General features: G+C 39.5%; 1 protein-coding gene and 1 non-coding gene across 13 annotated transcripts in view; both read left to right on the forward strand.

Annotated features, from left to right (window-relative positions):
• CCAR1 (cell division cycle and apoptosis regulator 1) overlaps positions 1–21,201 on the forward strand; it is a 53,248-nt gene that overhangs the window by 22,805 nt on the left and 9,242 nt on the right. For 11 of the 12 annotated variants that reach the window (XM_089314959.1, XM_089314963.1, XM_089314960.1 and 8 more), the window contains 10 exons: positions 1,782–1,911; positions 2,136–2,297; positions 5,216–5,441; positions 5,947–6,060; positions 6,589–6,755; positions 7,505–7,715; positions 8,524–8,607; positions 10,232–10,417; positions 15,596–15,787; positions 19,369–19,817. In XM_089314959.1, coding sequence (XP_089171085.1) covers positions 1,782–1,911; positions 2,136–2,297; positions 5,216–5,441; positions 5,947–6,060; positions 6,589–6,755; positions 7,505–7,715; positions 8,524–8,607; positions 10,232–10,417; positions 15,596–15,787; positions 19,369–19,686 — 1,790 coding nt within the window. In that variant the 3' untranslated portion in view covers positions 19,687–19,817. Of the gene's footprint in view, positions 1–1,781; positions 1,912–2,135; positions 2,298–5,215; positions 5,442–5,946; positions 6,061–6,588; positions 6,756–7,504; positions 7,716–8,523; positions 8,608–10,231; positions 10,418–15,595; positions 15,788–19,368; positions 19,900–21,201 lie in introns of those variants that run through there. The other variant, XM_089314967.1, reaches the window with a different exon arrangement.
• On the forward strand, positions 6,394–6,458 carry LOC127484289 (small nucleolar RNA SNORD98). Its single transcript, XR_007911170.1, has one exon. It is a non-coding gene; the product is annotated as a small nucleolar RNA SNORD98 (small nucleolar RNA).

Here is a 21,201-nt window from a genome sequence, read left to right on the forward strand (position 1 = left end):
TTTTTTTTTTTTTTTTTTAATTTTTGACAGGCAGAGTGGACAGTGAGAGAGAGACAGAGAGAGAAAGGTCTTTCTTTGCCGTTGGTTCACCCTCCAATGGCTGCCGCTGCAGCCGGCGCACCGCGCTGATCCGATGGCAGGAGCCAGGATCCAGGTGCTTTTCCTGGTCTCCCATGGGGTGCAGGGCCCAAGCACCTGGGCCATCCTCCACTGCACTCCCTGGCCATAGCAGAGAGCTGGCCTGGAAGAGGGGCAACCGGGACAGAATCCGGCGCCCCAACCGGGACTAGAACCCGGTGTGCCGGCGCTGCAAGGTGGAGGATTAGCCTATTGAGCCACGGCGCCGGCTCGAGAATGAGTATCTTTATCATAGGCTAGTATTAGAAAAATATCTGCTTGAGAAATGCTCAATCTGATTTATCTTGTTATCTGGAAGAACGAAATTGTGCTATATTTTTTGTTATTTTCTGTGATATAGTTGTACTTTAGAGAACATAAAATTTTTTTAAAGATGCGTTTTATTTATTTAAGGGCAGAGTTAGAGGGGAAGAGAGAGAGAGAGATCTTTTCTATCCTCTAGGTCACTCTCCAGATGGCCACAATGGCTAGAATTGGCCAAATGGAATCCCGGAGCTAGGAACTCTTCTCCAGGTCTCCATTTAATTGGCAGGGACCCAAGCATTTGGATCATTTTACACTGCTTTCCCAGGCACATTATCAGGGAGCTGGATGTGAAGTGAAGCAACAGGTACCTGAATAGGCACGGTAACATGTGTTGCAGATGGCAGCTTAGTTCCGTGTACCATAATACCAACCTCAGAGAAGTTTAAATCTAATAATTTGATTAAATTAAATAGATTTTAAAGAAAGTCACCTTTTTAAATCCTTTTGAACTGATATGCTGAAAAGAGGATTAGTCCTCCCACCCCGCAACTCTGCCTTTCAAATAAATAAAAATAGGGCCAGTACAGTGGCAAAATGGGTAAAGCTGACACATGCAGCACCAGCATCCCATATGGTGGTCAAGTCATGGTTGCTCCACTTCTGATCAAGCCCTGCTAATGTGCCTGGGAAAGCAGCAGCAGATGACCCAAGTGCTTGGATCCCTGCACCCATGTGGCCCAGCTCTGGCTGTTGTAGCCATCTAGGGAGTGAACTGGCAGATGGGTGATCACTTTCCATCTCTCGCTCTGTACTTTTGACCTTCAACAAATAAAAAAATTTAAAATCTTGCAACAAAAATGGGGGGAATGAGTACTTTTTTTAAGATTTATTTTATTTCTTTGAAAGAGTTACAGAGAGAGAGAGGTCTTCCATCTGCTGGTTCACTCCCCAAATGGCCGTAATGGTTTGAGTCCCGGCCGCTCTGCTTCCTATCCAGCTCTCTGCTGTGGCCTGGGAAAGCAGTAGAGGATGGCAGATCCTGGGCCCCTGTACCCACTTGGGGGACCCAGAGGAAGCTCCTGGCTCCTGGCTTCAGATGGGCGCAGCTCCAACCATTGGTGGCCATCTGGGGAGTGAACCAGCAGATGGAAGACCTCTCTCTCTCTCTCTCTCTCTCTCTCTCTCTCTGCTTCAGCCTCTCTGTAACTCTTTAAAATAAAATAGATCTAAAAAAAACCCCTTATCTTCAAAAACAATTATAACTTATGCTTTGATTTAAAAAATGTTTTAGTGACTCCTGTTTACTTGGCTGTTTTCATCTAATTCAGCTAGTTAGTGCTTTTGAACTTTGATTAAAGAAATTCATCCTTTTTTTTTTTTTTCTATATCTTTTAAAGCTGGTTTATTGCAGCCTCCTGTCCGTATAGTTTCACAGCCACAACCAGCGCGAAGATTAGATCCTCCATCCAGATTTTCAGGAAGGAATGACAGAGGGGATCAAGTGCCCAACAGAAAAGATGACCGAAGGTATGTTTTAAAAATTATACCGTGGCTGATGGTGATTAGGTATATAACAATAAATGTACTTAGAATGACATTTTTTAAAGCTTATGGTAGTAAATTGGATGTTATGTCTGTTTTACCACAATTTTTTAAAATTGTGAATCTTTTATTACCTATTAGATTTGTTTCATTAAAGAACTTTTCCATAATGCCAGAATATTAGTAATTTTAGAAAAATTTGCTTGAAGTCGTGAAAGGGAAAGAGAAAGACGGCGATCCAGAGAAAGATCCCCTCAGAGGAAGCGTTCCCGGGAGCGCTCTCCCCGGAGAGAGAGAGAACGATCGCCTCGGAGAGTTCGACGCGTGGTCCCACGTTACACCGTTCAGTTTTCGAAGTTTTCTTTAGATTGGTATGTTCTTTTTCTTCTACATTATTTTATTGAATTACTGATCTTGTAATTTTGTATAATTTGGTAGACTAAGTTACATCCAGATTTTTTTTTTCCCCTACAACATTCATTTCATGACATTTAATGCCTTTTATGTATAGGCAGAAATGCAATGTAAAGTAGCAGTTTAGTTCTCTGCAAGGGTACATTGTTTTTGTACATTTATTAAGTTGAAAATTATTGAAAAAGCACCTGGAGGAAATTCCTCTCTGATTAAATTGTATCTTAAAAATCATCAACGTATGCTGTATATGATGGAGCAATAATGCATCAGTGAACCAATTCATGTTTCATTGGTTCCTATTATGAACACTCACAAACCCATAGATTGTACACACAGACACTTGTGTATGTATGCATGTATATACATAAATACATCATTCATGTATTCAGCTTTTGGAATCAAGAGATTGAGGGGTGAATTGCCAAGAGTTTCTGATCTTCACCTGCAGAATGAAGATAATCTCACCTAGGAGAATTATTTGAGTTTGATTTCATATAACTAAAGCACATAGCATTACCGATTTTCAATAATTATTGAAGTGTAGTGGGTTGAGATGGCATCTTGGTATTTGATTAACAGATGGAAAACAAATTGCAATGAAAACAAATGAAATAAGATCATTAATAACATTCAAAGATGTTGGCGTAAGTGCAAATAAGTGTATGTACTATATATTCATTTCTAGATCTAGTAAGCTGGTATATTTTAAGGTGAAGAAAATCTTGTCTGTTGAGTTTGCTTGTTTATAATTGCTATTCATTTATTATTGCTTGTGGTCACATCAGCAACTGCACTTAATCATATTAGTTTTGTTAACTTTTCTTATATTTATACTTAACAATATCTAGCCTGCATATTTCAGAGAATCTCATTGGAACTGAAACCACTTCTTCAGGCCCAAAGATACTAAAGATTTACTTATCTATTTATTTATTTGAATGGAGACTTATAGAGAGAGAGAAAGATACCTTTTATCTGTTGGTTCATTAGGCAGAGTTAGAGAGGGAGAGACAGAGAGAGGGATCTTCCATTTGCTAATTCACTCCCCAAATGGCTGCTGCAGGGACTAGCTCAGGCCAAAGCTAGGAGCCTGGAACCCTATCAGGCTCTCCTACGTGGGTTGCAGGGGCCCCAGCATTTGAGCCATTTTCCACTGCTTTCTCAGTGGAAAGTGGAGCCAGTGCTCATATGATGAGCCACAACAGTATCCCCATAAGCTCAGGCTTTAATCTCTGTTCTGGGAAGAGTTAGTGCATACAAGATGAAATTGAATAGCTCTCATTCCTTCCAAGCTAGAACTCCGCAGTTTCACTTTATCACTTTGAAGTAAATTCCCAGAATATAAGTGAACCTATTGTAACTAGAACTGATTTTAAAGTTTCAAATAGCTCCTCTTATCCATAGTTGTGCAAATGAAGACTTTTTTTTTACATTAAAGCATTATGAGAGACTGTATGCCGAAGAAATGATGTATTTCTTGTCATGTTTTATTTATCGATTACTCCTCTGGGGTAAAACACTCTATCACACATTTTAGGAATAGGAAACTATTACACAAGTTTTTAAAAATATTTTTTTGAGAGCAAGAGCAATGGAGAGAGAGTTCTTCCATTTACTGGTACATCCCCATATGCACATAACAGCTGGGGCTGGGCAAGGCTGAAAGTAGGATCCTGGAACTCGATCTGTGTTTCTCACATGGATGGCAGGGACCTACATATGTGAGCCTTTATGTGCCACCACCCCTTGTGTGCATCAGCAGGAAGCTGGAATTGGTGATGTGGAGCCAGGACTTGAGTCAGGCACTCTGATATGGAATGCAGTCATCTCAACTGCTTTGCCAAACATCTGCCCTAACGCATACTGTTTTTGGTAACAAAACTCACATAAATTTTTCACATTTTCATCATTTTGACAGCATAAATTAATCTAAAGTAGTATAATTGTATCTGTAACCATAACTGACAAGTTTACCACTCTATTTTAGCCTTCAGATAAACATCTCTTCATAAATATTAGTTCATATTTCATACTCTTGTCTTTATTGTCTTTTTAAAAGACAATATTTTTTTTTTTTTACAAATTGTTGGTGTTTTCCAATTTAATTCACTATACTTTTAACATACATCTCTTGGCCTTTTACCAGATTGATTTACCTTTGTGTTCCTCTGCTTTAAAAGCTCTGCTTCTTAGGAAAAAGGAAATCATCCTTTTAAAAATAAGTTGCCAGATAAAAGGCAAGAAACTTATTCCCTCTTTACATAATAATCAGGTATGGATCTTAACCATTCACATAGAGGGGTATGGAGGTGTGGATAATCCAAAGAGCATTTGGATTTTGCTTCCATGTGAATTTCTGTACTTAATTTTGAATATAAATATGCTTGGTCTAGGAGCTTACTATAGAATTAAGTTATATATTTTTATACTCTGTAAACCTGATTGAGAAGCATTTAAATACTGATTTGTTTACATTCTTGTCCTTTCTTTGTATCTATTCTATATGAACTGTTATTTTTTCAAATATTATTCAGTTCCAAGTGAGGTGGAACTGCTTTTATTCAGATCTTCTCTGGAGCTGGGGTTGAAGTTATTTCAGAGGGTCTTCTCTAAAGAATTATAAGCTACACACAAAAATTAAAGAAATAAAGATAACATGTCGGTACTAGCCATTTATTCAAAGCTGTGAGTATACAAATTTAAAGATAAAATTTTCATATGTCTCCATGCAAATCTGTAGCTCATTAATAATTAACTGTCCCTCTTGAGCCTGTTTTTTACTGTTCTGTTATATATTTGGCCTCAGAATTGAGTGAATATTTGTATAACCTTTAGTATTAAGGCTGTTTATTCACTACTTATGTCTGTTTTTCAGTCCCAGTTGTGACATGATGGAACTAAGGCGCCGTTATCAGAATTTGTATATACCTAGTGACTTTTTTGATGCTCAGTTTACATGGGTGGATGCATTCCCTTTGTCAAGACCATTTCAGCTGGGAAATTACTGCAATTTCTATGTAATGCACAGAGAAGTAGAGTCTTTAGAAAAAAATATGGCTATTCTTGATCCTCCTGATGCTGATCACTTGTACAGTGCAAAGGTTTGTATTCCACTCTATGATATACAGCTTAAATTCCTTAATTAGGATAATTGTTATGTGGAGTTAATCTGCAGAAATTGGTTATAAGTAAGAAGGCCTCAGTACATGTTTTTTTCTTGTCTGATTGATTTTCTTAATTATTTAAGTAATTTATCCTAACCTCCATTTGCCTTACCTCTTAAAACTCATGAAAACATGAGGATGAAGTTGATGTTATTGAGGTTTTTTTAAGAGTGTTTAATGACTTCTGAGAGCCCATGGTAGAATCTGATTTTGGGTACATGCACTAAATGTTAGGCTTAAGGGAAAAATTTAGCATACTGTTTATTATAAGTTTTCTTCTGCTTTAAAATATTATTTGTCAAAAAAAGCAGCCCTTAAAAAGTTACTTTCCATTTTTATTAAAAATTTCAGATTACTAATATTTAAGGATAATTAGTAGTACTTCTCATTTTTTTACATTACTTTAGACTTTTGACAGGATTGAATTATTTGACTATAATAGGTTATGCTGATGGCTAGCCCTAGCATGGAAGATTTGTATCATAAGTCATGTGCTCTTGCTGAGGATCCACAAGAACTTCGAGATGGATTTCAACATCCTGCTAGGCTTGTTAAGGTAAAATGAAACATTTATTTTAAAGTTTAGATTGTATTCACTTTACTTAGTTCTAACTCTATGTACATTATAAAGTTAAAAGCGCTATTTTTAATCTTGTTGATTCGTATTGTTAAGGTACTCAGATTTAATGATGTAGGTGTTTTTCTCATTGCAGATTATGGTTCTATCTTATTTGTATGTAACTAGCTCACATGTCATTTTGGTCTTTTATATCTGTAGCATGATAAATCTTAGTGGTAATGGGATTTAGAGTGTCTTGATGCTGTTAAAATTTGAATTATAGCTTGTTTCTTTAAAATAATTTTATCTGAAGAAATATTTTAGAAGGATGAGTTATGATGTGTAAATCCTATTCCATTGCTGAAATGCAGTGTGGAACACGATGAACTGAACTCTTCCTTGACTGACAGATACCAGAGGTAGTAAAAATGATGTTGGAAAGGTTTGTACCTTTCCTTTTCAAGTATTTATTTGTAATTTGATGAGTTGCATAATCTATGTAAATGATTCTTTGTTTTGAATTAGTTTTTAGTGGGCATGAAAGGCAAGGATGAAGCCATGGCCATTGGAGGCCACTGGTCTCCTTCGTTGGATGGACCAGACCCAGAAAAAGATCCCTCTGTGTTGATTAAGACTGCTATTCGTTGTTGTAAGGCTCTGACAGGCATTGATCTAAGTGTGTGCACACAATGGTAAGTACCAATTCATTTCTTGATTAGAAATGTTTTTCTTATAGTATATGTAGATGTTTTTGTCTATGAGTACCCCCCACCCCCACCCCGGCCCAGCCCCCAGTATTTTAGCACCTCTAATCATGCAGATAATCTGAAAAGCAAAATCCCCATTAGTAGCAAAAGTTTATTTGGTGCCAAAAATGTTTTGGGGAAAAAGTATTGAGAATTGATCAAAATAAACTGAAAATTTTTTTCATTATGCTGTATTTTGGAAGTTGGATGTATGTTGAAATACTTTTCATTTCATGCATAGCTGGAGAAGATCGTCAAGAGAGAACTTCATTTCATTATAATTCTTTTGTTATAAAATGATGTAGTTGCTGATTATTTTTGTTCAGCCATATTTTCTCTTGAGGGTTATTTGTCCTTTGTATTTTAGTATATATCTTGTGACTTACTTAAGAATATTCTTTTTTAGCACATGAGATCTGAACAGCTATCCAGCTTCTTCAGGTATTCTCTAAAGTATGGGTAGCTCTATAATGAAACTTAAAGAATGTCTTGGGGGAACATATTCTTCTTGTAACCATTAAAATATTGTACAAATGTACCAAAAGAGGAACTATGGCTTCTATAATTTTTTTTTCTTTAGACCAACCTCAAGTTCTTGCAGCAAAATTTCTTTACTTGATGTGCTACAAGTGAACTAGGGTCTTTAAAATGTATTTTAGAATTTTTTTTCCAACATGCTTCTTCCCTTGCAACAGGTACCGTTTTGCAGAGATTCGCTACCATCGCCCTGAGGAGACCCACAAGGGGCGTACAGTTCCAGCTCATGTGGAGACAGTGGTTTTATTTTTCCCGGATGTTTGGCATTGCCTTCCCACCCGCTCAGAGTGGGAAACCCTCTCCCGAGGATACAAGCAGCAGCTGGTCGAGAAGCTTCAGGGTGAACGCAAGGAGGCTGATGGAGAACAGGCACTGAACGCTAATCCCTTTTTCTATTTCCGCTTCTCACAGGCACAGGAACACAGGCACAAATGCACACCACACACTACATAACAAACACACATGGAGGAACATAAATGGTAACAGCGACTGGTAATCCAGCTTTCAGCAGTATAGTTGTATGTTCTTTTCTCTTAAAAATTCTGTCTATTACGCTGACTTTTAAGACTGCTAAGACCTCAAAGGAAAATAGTTGTGCTTAAATTGCACAGTTTTGTTTTTATCATAGGTCTAGTTGCTGGAATCTGGGACCAGTTGTTGAGCAAGATTCAGTATTAAGCCATTCTAAACATTTTGCCATTTTCTAAAGTTTAAAAGAATTTTCTCTTTCACGGTCATCAGTTCTAGTCATGGATATTTGAAATTGGACAACCACAAGTCTGAGAGATTTGAAATTTCAGGCTATGTGGCAACGTCTTTGGTACATTTCAAAGGTCTGACTAAATCAGTCTTTGGGTGGCTTGAAAATTGGGGCAAGATCACACACTGTGTGGTTAGTGGAGACCAGCAGTGTTTGTGCATCCCTGATATCCTTTGTGTTGTAATTTATCACCCTTTTGTGTTTCACAGATCTGGCTTTGATTGGCTGATGAGTGTCTTTGTGATCAGTTAAAAGTGGTAGAATGTATGTACGTGGACTTGCCTAAATAATAACTTTAGGAGAAGACAATCTGAAACATTTGTGACCTTGCACAGATCAGCAACAGACTTTTAAAAATAAATTACTTTTATTTTAAAGTTTCAGAATAGTAATTATGTTCTTAACTTTGTATGTCAGGATGAAGAAGAAAAAGATGATGGTGAAGCTAAAGAAATTTCCACTCCTACCCATTGGTCTAAACTTGATCCAAAGACAATGAAGGTAACTTGGAAATTATGAAGGTTTATAATTCTAAATCTCTGAACAAGAAGAGTAATCTTGGTCAGAATGTGTAGTTTAATTTTGTTTTATTCAGATAAAAACTATTCAAGGGGTGGACATTTAACCTAGCTGTTCACATACCCACATTCCATATATGAGTACCTGCGTTCAGATGCCAGCTCTGCTACTGATTCCAGCTTCCCACTAATGGAAGACACCGAGAGGCAGTACTTGGGTCTCTGCCACCCATGTGGGAGATCTAGATTGAATTTCCTGGCTCTTGGCTTCGCCCTAGCCCTGGCCTAGCTTTTTGGGCCTTTGGGGATTGAACCAGAGGATTGGAGTTTGCTGTCAGTTTTTCTCTGCCTTTCTTTTTCTTTTCTTTTCTTTCTTTTTTCTTTTCTTTTCTTTTTTTTTTTTTTTTTTTTTTTTTTAAGATTTATTTTATTTGTTTGAAAGAGTTACAGAGAGAAGTAGAAACAGAGAGAGGTCTTCCATCTGCTGGTTCACCCCCCAGATGGCCACATCAGCTGGAGCTGATCCGATCTGGAGCCAGGAGCCAGGAGCTTCCTCTGGGTCTCCCACGTGGGTGCAGGGGCCCAAACACCTGAGCCATCCTCCAAGGCTTTTCCCAGGAGCATTAGCAGGGAGCAGGATTGAAAGTGGAGCAACCAGGACTCTATAAACGGTGCCAGCACGCCTATTTATTAATTTTGCAAGTTAAGATTTACAGAGAGAAGGGGAGAGAGCTTCCATCCACTGGTTCACTCTCAAGATTGCTTTTACCTGGCTAAGCTACAACACCAACCCCTGAAACATCCTAAAATAGATTACAGGGGACTGGCATTTGGCACAATAGTTAAGTTTCAACATGGGATGCCTTCATCCTATATTGGAAATTTTCTGACCCAGCTTCCTTCTAATGTACACCATGGGAGTTCCTCAGCTGGTAGCTCAATTACTTCAGTCCCTGTCACCCACATGGGGGACCAGATAGAGTTCTTGGCTTTGGCCTAACAGCTCTGGCTGTTTAGAGCATTTAGGGAGTGAGCCAATGGATATAGTGTCTTTCTCTGTTTTCTCTGTGTGTCTGACTGCCTTTCAAATAAAAAATAAATAAAAACTCAGAAAAAGTCTTCAAATTACTTTCTAAAATTATTCTGTCATTTTGTATTTCTTTTCACAAGCATTTTGTATGGGCTATACAAGTGTCTCTGTCACCAAATTTTTTCAGAAATAATACATGTCTAGCAGATAAAGCTGCTACCTGAGATGCCAGCATGGTTGCTGGTTTGAGACCTGACTGCTCCTCTTTCAATCCAGCTTCTGCTAATGCACCTAGGAAAGCAGTGGAAGATGGCCCAAATGTTTAGGTCCCTTCTACCCATGTGGGGGACCTGGAATAAGCTCTGGGCTCCTGGTATCTGCCTGGCCCAACTCTGGCTGTTGTGGCCATTTGAGGAATGAACCAGCAGATGGAAGGTCTCTCCCTCTCTGTCTCTGACTCTGTAATTCTGCCTTTCAAATAAATAAAAAATAAAAATCTTAAAAAAAAGACAATTATTTTGTTTACTGTTTCAAAAATCCCATTTTCTTTATCTGTTTTTATGCTCTGTATATATAGGTAAATGATCTCCGAAAAGAATTAGAAAGTCGAGCTCTTAGTTCCAAAGGATTAAAATCCCAGTTAATAGCCCGATTGACAAAACAACTTAAGGTAGAAGAACAAAAGGAAGAACAGAAGGAATTGGAGAAATCTGAAAAAGAAGAGGAAGAGGAAGATGATAGAAAATCTGAAGATGACAAAGAGGTATGTTTGAGTCATTTAAAAACACTGTAATGGTATTTGCAATGGTCTTTTCTGAAGTTCTTGGATTGTGTAACTTAATGCTGTTTATTTGTATGTGTGTGTATACAAAATTATGGGATAAAACTCAAGTCTCTGAAATATTTTATTGAATCATTTTATATCTTGTGATGGCTGTTACATAATTTTGTGCATTAAAACTTGCAGAACTGTTTACTGAAAAGGTTGAATTTTATAGTACGTAGATTATACTTCAATTAAGGTACACACACACTCTGGTTCACTCCCCAAAATGGTTGCAACGGCCGAAGCTGTGCCATTCTGAAGCCAGGAGCCAGGAGCTTTTAGGTCTGCCACACGGGTACAGGGGCCATCTTCTACTGCTTTCCAGGCCTTAGCAGATAGCTGGATCAGAAGTAGAGGAGCCAGGATTCGAACAGGCGCCATATGGGATGCTGGCACTGCAGGGCATGGCTTTATTCACTAAGGCACAGCACCAGCCATGAACTAATATTTTCTTATTTGACTCAGTTATAAACATGTGCTTTGGTGATAAAAGTATCCCAAAATTAGCCAGTGGAATCCCTTTTAATGTGCAGGGTGAACAATTGACCTCATAGTTAAGATCCCAGTTAGGATGTCCATCTCCCATATTCTAGTGCCTGGGTTCAGTTCCCAGCTCCAGCATCAGATTTTAGCTCCCCATTAATGCAGACCATGGGAGGCAGCAGTGATGGCTTAAGTAGGTGGTTCCTGCCACTTACCTGAGAGACCTGAATTGAATTCCCAACATGTGCTTCAGCCCTTCTGCCACTATAGGCATTCATTTGGGGAGTGAAAAAGTGAATGGAGACTTTGTACCTGGAGACTTTGTACCTGTTGTGTTTAGAGACAAATGTCTCTCAAATAAAGAAAAAATACTTATCAAGTTACCTGCCCTTTTGACTGTTTTAAGAGTACTTATTTTCTTGTGAAATAGGATGTTTCAATCTTAATTTTTTTTTAAAAGACTTAGTTCTTTAAAAGAGTTAGAAAGGAGAGACACAGATCTTTGATCCACTGGTTCACTCCCTTAATGGTTGCAACAGCCTCAGCTAGGCCATGCCCAAGCCAGAAACCAACTACTTCCAGTTCTCCCATGTGGGTGATAGGAGCCCAAACACTTGGACCATCTTCCACTGCTTTTCCCAGGCCATTAGCAGGGAGCTGGATTGGAAGTGGAGCAACCAGCATGTGAACCAGCACCTGTATGGAATGCTGGTATTGCGTGCTTTGGCCTTTCCTGCTGTTCCATAATCCCGGCCCCAAATGTTTGAATCTTAGTGTGCGTTATTCCTGCTCTGGTTCAGGAATAAGTCATTTCTTTAGGACGTCCTGATAACTTTTGGTGGAGAGTAGAGTTTAGAAGCCAAGATATGCTTTTGTTGTGAAGTTGCTACTTGGGCCGGCGCTGTGGCTCATTAGGCTAATCCTCTGCCTGTAGCACTGGCACACCGGGTTCTAGTCCCGGTCGGGGCACCAGATTCTGTCCCAGTTGCCCCTCTTCCAGGCCAGCTCTCTGCTGTGGCCCGGGAGTGCAGTGGAGGATGGCCCAAGTGCTTGGGCCCTGCACCCCATGGGAGACCAGGAGAAGCACCTGGCTCCTGCCTTCGAATCAGCATGCTGCTGGAAGAGGGGCAACCGGGACAGAACCCAGTGCCCCGACCGGGACTAGAACCCGGTATGCCAGCACCGCAGGCGGAGAATTAGCCTATTGAGCCGCGGCGCTGGCCTGTATTATTATTTTTTAAGAGACTGTTTATTTAAAAGACAGAGGGACAATCAGAGATACAGTTTCCATCATCTGGTTCACTCCTCAAATACCTGCAACAGCTGGAACTGCGCCAGGCTGAGGCCAGGAATCCAGAACTCCATCCATCTGGGTCTCCCTCTGGGGTAGCAGGGACCTAAGTACTTGGGCCATCATCTGCTGCCTTCTCAGACAGGAGGAGCTATTGGAAGCAGCATAGTTAGCTTTTGAGCTGGTACTCGGGTAAGGAATTCAGGCTTCCCAAGTGATGGCATAACCTGCTGTGCCATCATATCTGCCCTGTCAGTATTGCTGAAATTAATTTAAAAATAATTTTGTATGTGCTGTCCCTATGCTTTTCAAGTTTTTATGTCATACTTATAATACATTTACCTAGAATATAGCCTTTACATATTGTATTTTGTTAATCATTTAGTCTTCATTCTGTAAGTATATGTAAAATTTTGTTAGTGTCTTTTCTTTTTTTTTTTAAGATTGATTGATTTATTTGAAAGGCAGAGTTAAACAGAGAGAAGGAGAGGCAGAGAGAGAAAGAGAAGTCTTCCATCAGCTGGTTCACTCCCCAGTTGGCTGCAATTGCCAGAGTCACACCAATCTGAAGCCAGGAACCAGGAGCTTCTTCCAGGTCTCCCACATTGGTGCAGTGGCCCAAGGACTTGGGCCATCTTCTACTGCTTTTTCAGGCCATAGCAGAGAACTGGATCAGAAGTGGAGCAGCCGGGGCATGAACCGGCACCCATATGGGATGCCAGCACTGCAGGCAGTGGCTTTACCCATTATGTCACAGCATACTTTGTCATTGTTAAGCTCATCTCTGGTAGATTCCTCAGAAAGAGCTTGTGGAAACAATATTTAAGTTCATCAATTTGACAGTGGTTTATGGCCTTTATATTTGGAAGTCAGTTTTGCTGAATACAAATCTTTTTTTTTCCTTTAATACCCAAAGGTGAGTTACTTGAAAAAGTTTGTGGAAAAATAAATTTAAAAGATGTTTATTTTAAAAACTATTTATTTATCTTTATTTGAAAAATCTTCCATTTGCTGGTTGACTCTCCAGTTGGTCATAATAGCCAGGGTTGGGCCAGGCCAAAGCCAGAAGCCCAGAACTGAATCCAGTTTTCACAACTTGGTGGCAAGGACCCAAGTACTTGAGTCATCATCTCCTCCCTCCTAGGGTATACATTAGCAAGAAATCAGAGTTGGAAACAGAGCTGGAACTCAAATTAGGCACTCTGATATGGGATGCAGGTATCCCAAGCAACATAATAATAGCACTAAATAACGATCCCTATTTTCCTTTTTATAAGTTCTGTTATTTTGGGAAAATATACTTTTTTTTTTAAGATATTATTTATTTATTTGAGAGGTAAAGTTACAGAGGGAGAGACAAAGGTCTTCCTTCCTTTGGTTCACTCCCCAAATGGCCACAACAGCCGGAGCTGCGCCTATCTGAAGCCAGAAGCCAGGTACTTCTTCCCGGTTTCCCACGTAAGTGCAGGGGCCCAAGCACTTGGGCCATCCTCCAACTGCATTCCCAGGCCATAGCAGAGAGCTGGATTGGGAGAGGAGCATCTGGGACTAGAACCGGCGCCCATATGGGATGCCGGTGCTGCAGGCAGAGGATTAACCTACTGTGCCATGCCCCCCCCCCCCAATTATTTTAAATTTACTGTTTCAGTCATTTTTAGTGAACAATTCAGTGACATCAAATACCTTGAAAATATTCTTCAGTAATCATCAGTGTCCATTTCTAGATCTTGGTCATCCTTATGCACAAAAAAATCTACCCATTATTCAGTAACTCTCGATTATTCCCTCTGCCATATCCTTAGTAACCTCTGTTTAACTTTCTGTGTGTATATACTAGATTCCTCACGTAATTGGAATCCTGTAGTATTTGTCCTTTTGTGTCTGGCTTATTTCGCTTATCACATAGTTTCCAAGGTCATCCATGTATGGACTAAAATTTCATTGTTTTTTTAGACTGAATAATAACTTTATATGTATTTATAAACCACATTTTCTTTATTCTGATGGATGTTTGGATGGTTCTCATTTCTCTGCTGTTGGATATGATACTGCCTAACAAGACCATTATCTTGGCCTGGTGCTGTGGCATAGCAGTTAAAGCCACTGCCTGCAGTGCCAGCATCCCATATGGGCACTGGTTTGAGTCCTGGCTGCTCCACTTCGATCCAGCTCTCTGCTATGGCCTGGGAAAGCAGTAGAAGATGGTTCACGTCCTTGGGCTCCTGCACCCACATGGGAGACCCGGAAGCTCCTGGCTCCTGGCTTCAGATTGGCACAGCTTCAGCTGTTGCGGCCATCTGGAGAGTGAATCAGTGGATGGAAGACCTCTCTCTCTACCTCTGCCTCTGCCTCTATGTAACTCTGCCTTTCAAATAAATAAATAAATCTTTAGGGAAAAAAAAAAAAGGAACATTATCTTTGTATGTTTGTGGGGGTTTTTTTAGTTTGTTTTTTCTCTTACTTAATGCCTGTAGCAACCAGGGCTGAGCCGGGAGCCTTGTACTTTATCCAGGTCTCCCTTGTGGGTGGCAGTTAGTGAAGTATTTGAGCCATCATCTCCTGCTTCCAGGGTGCATGTTAGCAAGAGGCTGGGTTGGAAGTCGGGGAGCCAGCATCTGAAAGCTGTACTCTGGTAAAGAATGTAGATAGAGCAAGTGGTTGCTTAACTCACTTTTCTTAGTTGAATTTAGTTTGCTTAAACTTCTATTAGGAGTTTTGCTTGAGATTTTTTAACTTCACAGAGGCCTAGTCTGTTTTTCATTATCTGTTCAAGAAACTGCAGTGGTATAGCTTTGTTAGGATTTCCTCTCTTGTCCTTTGTTATTTTTTCTCTAGACCTTCTTTGTCTTTTTGCCCTATCCTGCATAATATTGTTTTTGTTTTAGGCAGTTTCTCCTAAATGTGGTGCTTTGTAATGGAAGGAAGACCCAGTAAATCAGCTTTGCAAATTCATGGGCTGGAATAGGGACCTTTCTGATCTTAACATGGATGCTCTGCGTTTACTCTCCTGTTGGGAACAATACTTTGCCTAGTTTCAGCTGCTTTACTTAAATTGACCTGCTGTACTTTCCAATAAATACCAGTAGGCTGTTTTTGGTTTTCTTGTTCTTAGGTACATCTTTCAACTCTATTCCTTCCTTCTTTTCTCCTCTCTGGCTCCATAATGCCAGCTTGTATATTGGTTTGGGGAGACTTTTTTCACTTAATTTTTGTTTGCCTATTTACTTATTTGAAAGACTTACAGAGAGAGAGGGAGAGACAGATTTTCCATCCACTGGTTTACTCCCCAGTGGCTGCAATGGCCGTGGATTTAACTGTGAATTATAATTTCAATTATTTAGGAAGAAGAAAGAAAACGTCAAGAGGAAATGGAACGCCAGCGTCGGGAAAGAAGATATATTTTGCCTGATGAACCAGCCATTATTGTACATCCAAATTGGGCTGCAAAAAGTGGGAAGTTTGATTGTAGCATCATGTCTTTGAGTGTACTTTTGGACTACAGATTAGAGGATAATAAAGAACATTCATTTGAGGTAACGTTTTATGTTTTAATTAGGATCCACATTGAGTTCACACATTATGACCAGTTAACGTACCTCTTAAATCTTTTTGAGTACCTCTTTCATTGCTTTTGTTTTTTGTTTCTCTTGGAATTTACTTAGTAAATAGGGAAAAAAAGCAACAGACTTTTGCCAGTTACATTGCTGAGGTAAGTCTTGGTATTTCCTATAAATTGATAGTTGGGTTTAAGTTCTTAATCAGGTTCAGGTTTAGTTGTTTTCCTTAACTGTTTTTATAAGTTTTGCTGTGTTCCTTTATCACAGAATCCGTAGGTACATAATGTGTAGCTGTCTTACTTGAGATTATTATTGTGCTAGAATTAGGATGCCATTTAACTTGTTGAGTTGCAAGAGAAAATATTTTTGTCTTTTCACTGTGAATCTTGTTTATTTGTGCCATTATTTTAGAGCAGTTTTGTAGCATTTAATTCCATGTCAATTTTCAAAAATTTTAAGGCTTTTCACCTTGAGTAATTGCTTCAAAAATTAAGTGTCCAAAAATATTAGCTAATTTTATAGTTACTACCCCATACAAAAATCATGTCTTAAATTATGATTTAATTCAATCATTGATCTTATCAACGTGTATTGCTTTTTAATTTTATAAATCATATTGGAAAAATCAGTGACGTTTCTTTGACCCAGAAGGTCATTGTTTATCAGATGCTAAAGTGAAAATGAAGGAAAGTACTTCAAGAGCTCTCCAAATGAATTAGATGACGGCTGAGGTGATTATATAAAGATTTTATTTATTTGAGAGGCAGAGTTACAGATGGAGACAGAGACAAGGGTTAGTACTTGTAAGGTGAAAAGATACGTAGAATTAATTCTGCTTTTCTACAGTTTTAGGTTCTTTCCATCTAGTATATTTTAATTGTTGTGAAAATCTAGGGAGGAGATCTTTCTCTTGACATTTATATAAATGGAGATTTGGTTTAATTTGTATTGATGATTAAGAGTATAAATCTTCAACATTTTAATGGACATTTTACTACTAATGTATAAATAGGGACTGGGTTGTGGTATAGTGGGTTAAGCTGGAGCCTGCATGTTGGCATCCCATGTGGTCGCTGGTTCATGTCCTGACTGCTCCACTTCCAGACCAGTTCCGTGCTTATGGCTTGGAAAAGCAGCAAAAGACGAGCCAAGTATTTCGGCCACTGCACCCATGTGGGAGATTTGGAAGAAGCTCCTGGCTTCAGCCTGGCCCAGCCCTGGCCATTGTGTCCATTTGGGGAGTGAACAAGATGTAATATATTTCTTTCTCTCTCCCTCCCTCCCTTCCTCTTTCCCTCTCTCCATCCTCCACCCTCTCTCTTTCTGTAAATCTCCATTTCAAATATAAAATCTTTTTAAAAAGTGTCTAAACTTTCCAAAATAAATGCATAAATACTGTGCATAAAGAAAAATTGATTATAAAATCAATAGCAATTATAATAAATTATACTATCTTTTATGACTAGGAAAAGATTCTGAATAAACAGATTGCCAAGCATTACACATTTTAGAACAAGACTTTTTTTTTTTTTTTTAAGATTTTTTAGTTATTTATTTGAAAGTCAGAGTTACAGAGAGAGGAGAGTCAGAGAGAGAGGTCTTCCATCTGCTGGTTCACTCCCCAATTGGCCGCAATGGCCGGAGCTGCGCCCATCTGAAGCTAGGAGCCAGGAGTTTCTTCCGGGTCTCCTACATAGGTGCAGGAGCCCAAGGACTTGAGCCATCTGGTACTGCTTTCCCAGGCCATAGAAGAGAGTTGGATCGGAAGTGGAGCAACCGGGTCTCGAACAGTGCCCATATGGGATGGCAGTGCTTCACGCCAGGGTGTTAACCCACTGTGCCACAGTGCCGATCCCTAGAACTAGACTTTTAAGAACCTATTAAAAGCAGCGAATCTTAGCTTTTTTAAAAAAATTTTATTTATTTGAAGGGCCATGTTAGAGAGGGAGAGACAGAGATCTTCCATCTATTGTTCACTCCCTAAGTGGCTGCAGTGCCTGAGGCTGGATTAGGCCAAAGCCATTTGCCAGATTCCATCCAGGTCTCCCTCATGTGTGGCAGGGGCCCAAACACTTCCGCTTCCCAGATATATCAGCAGGGAGCTGGATAGGAAGAAGAACAGCCAGGAATCAAACCAGCGCTCATATGGGATATTGGCATTTCAGGTAGTCGCTTAACCTGTCAGGACACAACGCCAGCCTGGGAATCTTAGCCTAAAAATATGTACATAGAAAGTTTTATATATAATTTAAGGTTCATGTGTATACTTCCTGTTTTCCATGGATCTTCATACTAATAATAATACATGCTTGGTCCTCATTGTTTTAATTGTTTATTGTACCTGAAGTGTCTTCCCAAGATATCCATATGGCTTCTTTCCTTGCCTCCATCTGTTTACTTTTCAAATGTCACCTGAGCAGAAAGGTGTTGTTTAAATATTCTCTCTTGGTCATCTCTATTTTTGCTTATCATTTGATGTTGATTTATTTATTACTTACTTCTCTCTGCTGGATTATTAGCTGTTTGAGAGGAGGTTTTTATTTTTAAAATTGAATGATTATTTTGAAAGGCAGAGTTCCATCTGCTGGTTTACTGCCCAAGTGGTCACAACAGCTGGGACTGGTCCAGGACAAAGTCAGTGAGCCCACAATGCCATCTGGGTCTCCCACATGAGTTGGGCAGGGCCCCAGGTACTTGGTCCATACTCTGTTGCCTTCAAACCAAGCACATTAGCAGGGATTTGGATTGGACATGGAGCAGCAAGGACCCAAACCAGCACTCCAGTATGGGATTCCACGTTGCGTGCAGCTGTTTAACTCACTGTGCCATAATGCTGGCCTGGAGAGGAATTTTTATTTTCTTCACTGCTATATCACTAATGTCTAGAATATTCCCTCATATACTGTAGGCATTTGATGAAAAACTTGTTGGACAAATTAATAAAGTAAATTTATCTGAAGATTAATTGTTGCTTAGGATTGCAAACATCTTTTGTTTTTTTCTATGTATTTTTAAATGTTATAGTTTTTTTAATATTTCACCATTTATATCTTCAGAACATTCTTTTGAGGGTTTTGAGATTCCTCAACATCGTTGACATCAAGTGCTTTTTTTTTTTTTTTTTTAAGATTTATTTATTTGAAAGAGTTACAGAGAAAGGTAGAGACAGAGAGAGAGGTCTTCCATCCACTGGTTCACTCCCCAGATGGCCGCAACAGCCGGAGTTGAGCCGGTCCAAAGGCAGGAGCCAGGAGCTTCTTCCAGGTCCCTGTATGGGTGCAGGGGCTCAAGGACTTGGGCCGTCCTCTGTTGCTTTCCCAGGCACATTAGCAGGGAGCTGGATCGGAAGTGGAGCAGCCAGGACACAAACCAGAGCCCATATGGGATGCCAGCACTGCAGGCTGGGGCCTTAACCCACTGCGCCACAGCACTGGCCTTGACACCAGTTCTTAAACCCATATTACAAAGTATGCATAGTTGTTAGTTGTAGCAAGTTTTTATTTGATAAATTACTGGATTTATTCTATATTTTTATTGGAATTGATATCTTTCTACAGGTTTCATTGTTTGCAGAACTTTTCAATGAAATGCTTCAAAGAGATTTTGGCGTCAGAATATATAAATCATTACTGTCTCTTCCTGAGAAAGAGGACAAGAAAGAGAAGGATAAGAAAAGCAAAAAAGATGATCGAAAAGAAAAAAGAGAAGAAAGAGACGATGAAACTGATGAGCCAAAACCAAAACAGAGAAAATCAGGAGATGATAAAGATAAAAAGGAAGACAGAGATGAAAGGAAGGCATGTGATTATTTCCATGATTGGCAACCTGATTTAGACGTTCTGAATGTGTGTTATTATAAGAATTGTTTAATGTGAAATTATTTCAAGAAATTTTAATGAGCTTAATGTTTTCCTGTTTTAGTCATTTAATGTTTGGTGAAGTATCTTGGTTCATTTTAAGGCATTTTAAATTACAGAAAGAAGATAAAAGAAAAGATGATTCTAAAGATGATGATGAAACTGAAGAAGATAATAATCAAGACGAATATGATCCAATGGAAGCAGAAGAGGCTGAAGACGAAGAAGATGGTATAATTCAAGTATATTTAGTATTCTTTGGGGTTAAAATGGTGACTGTATCACTGAAATTTGTGTAATTTTATTTTTTCTTGGAGTAAAACCATTAAAATTCTCTAGTAGAAGTACTTTTTTAAACTAAAAGTATGGTTATATTAATGGTTTTTTTAATTATTTACAGGTGAGAAGGTTGTTTTAAGACATTATTTTATGTCCCATGCATACATAGTTAGTGATTCTTCAACTTGAGAAAAGTTGTTAAATGTGGTTCTTAACCTGTGTCATGAAAGTTAAGACAGTCCCTGTTGTTTTAGAGAATATCTTCCATCTCCTGGGTCACTCCACAAATAGCTGTAACAGCTGAGGCTGGGGTTGGGCCAGGCCAAAGCAAGGAGCCAGGAACTTAATCTAGGCCTCCCATTGTTGGCAGGATCCCGATTACTTGAGCTGTCACATGCTTCACAAGGTTCGCATTAGGGTGCTACAGCTGGGGCTTGTACTCACCTGCTTCCATAGGAGATGTGGGTGCTCTGAGTGGCGTCTTGTTCACTGTGCTGATGCCCGCTCCCATTTGCTTGGGTTTTGTTTTGATTTTTTAAATATTTTTTAGTGAAGAATCTCTTAATGGAAAAGAGTACATCTATCTAGAGTTTAAAGATTAGTAATAGGGGCAGGCATTTAGACTGGCAGTTTAAATGCCCATATCCCACATCAGAGTACTGAGGCTCACTGGCTCCAGCTCCTAACTCCAGTTTCTTGCCAGTGCAGACCCTGGGAACTGGTAGTGATGGCTCAAGTGACTGAGTTCCTGCCGTCCATGTGAGGACTGACTGGGATTGACTTCCTGGATCCTGTCTTTGGCCTTGTCCATTCTCGGCTATTGTGGACATTTGGCAAGAGAACCAACAGATGGGACTTCTATTTTTCCTCTCTCTCTGTTGCTCTGCCTCTGAAATAAATTAAATTAGAAAAAAAATAGATTTATTTATTTAACAGGCAGAGTTATAGACAGAGGGAGAGACAGAGACATCTGCTGGTTCACTGCACAAATGGCTGCAACAGCCAGGGCTGACTGATACGAAGTGAGGAGCCAGGAGTTTCATCTGGGTCTCCCATATCGGTACAGGACCCAAGCACATAGGCCATATTCTGCTGTTTTTCCAGGACATTAGCAGGGAGCTGGATCAGAAGTGGGGCAGCCGGAACTTGAACTCATGCTGCAGATGGTGGCTTAACCTGCTGTGCCACAGTTCTAGCCCCGCCTCATCTTATTTAAAATTGCCATCTTTTTCCCTGTCTCCAGCAAGAGTTCTG

The sequence above is a fragment of the Oryctolagus cuniculus genome, chromosome 15 (assembly GCF_051225735.1).
Source record: "Oryctolagus cuniculus isolate XC-2025 breed Fujian yellow rabbit chromosome 15, ASM5122573v1, whole genome shotgun sequence".
NCBI lineage: Eukaryota > Metazoa > Chordata > Mammalia > Lagomorpha > Leporidae > Oryctolagus > Oryctolagus cuniculus.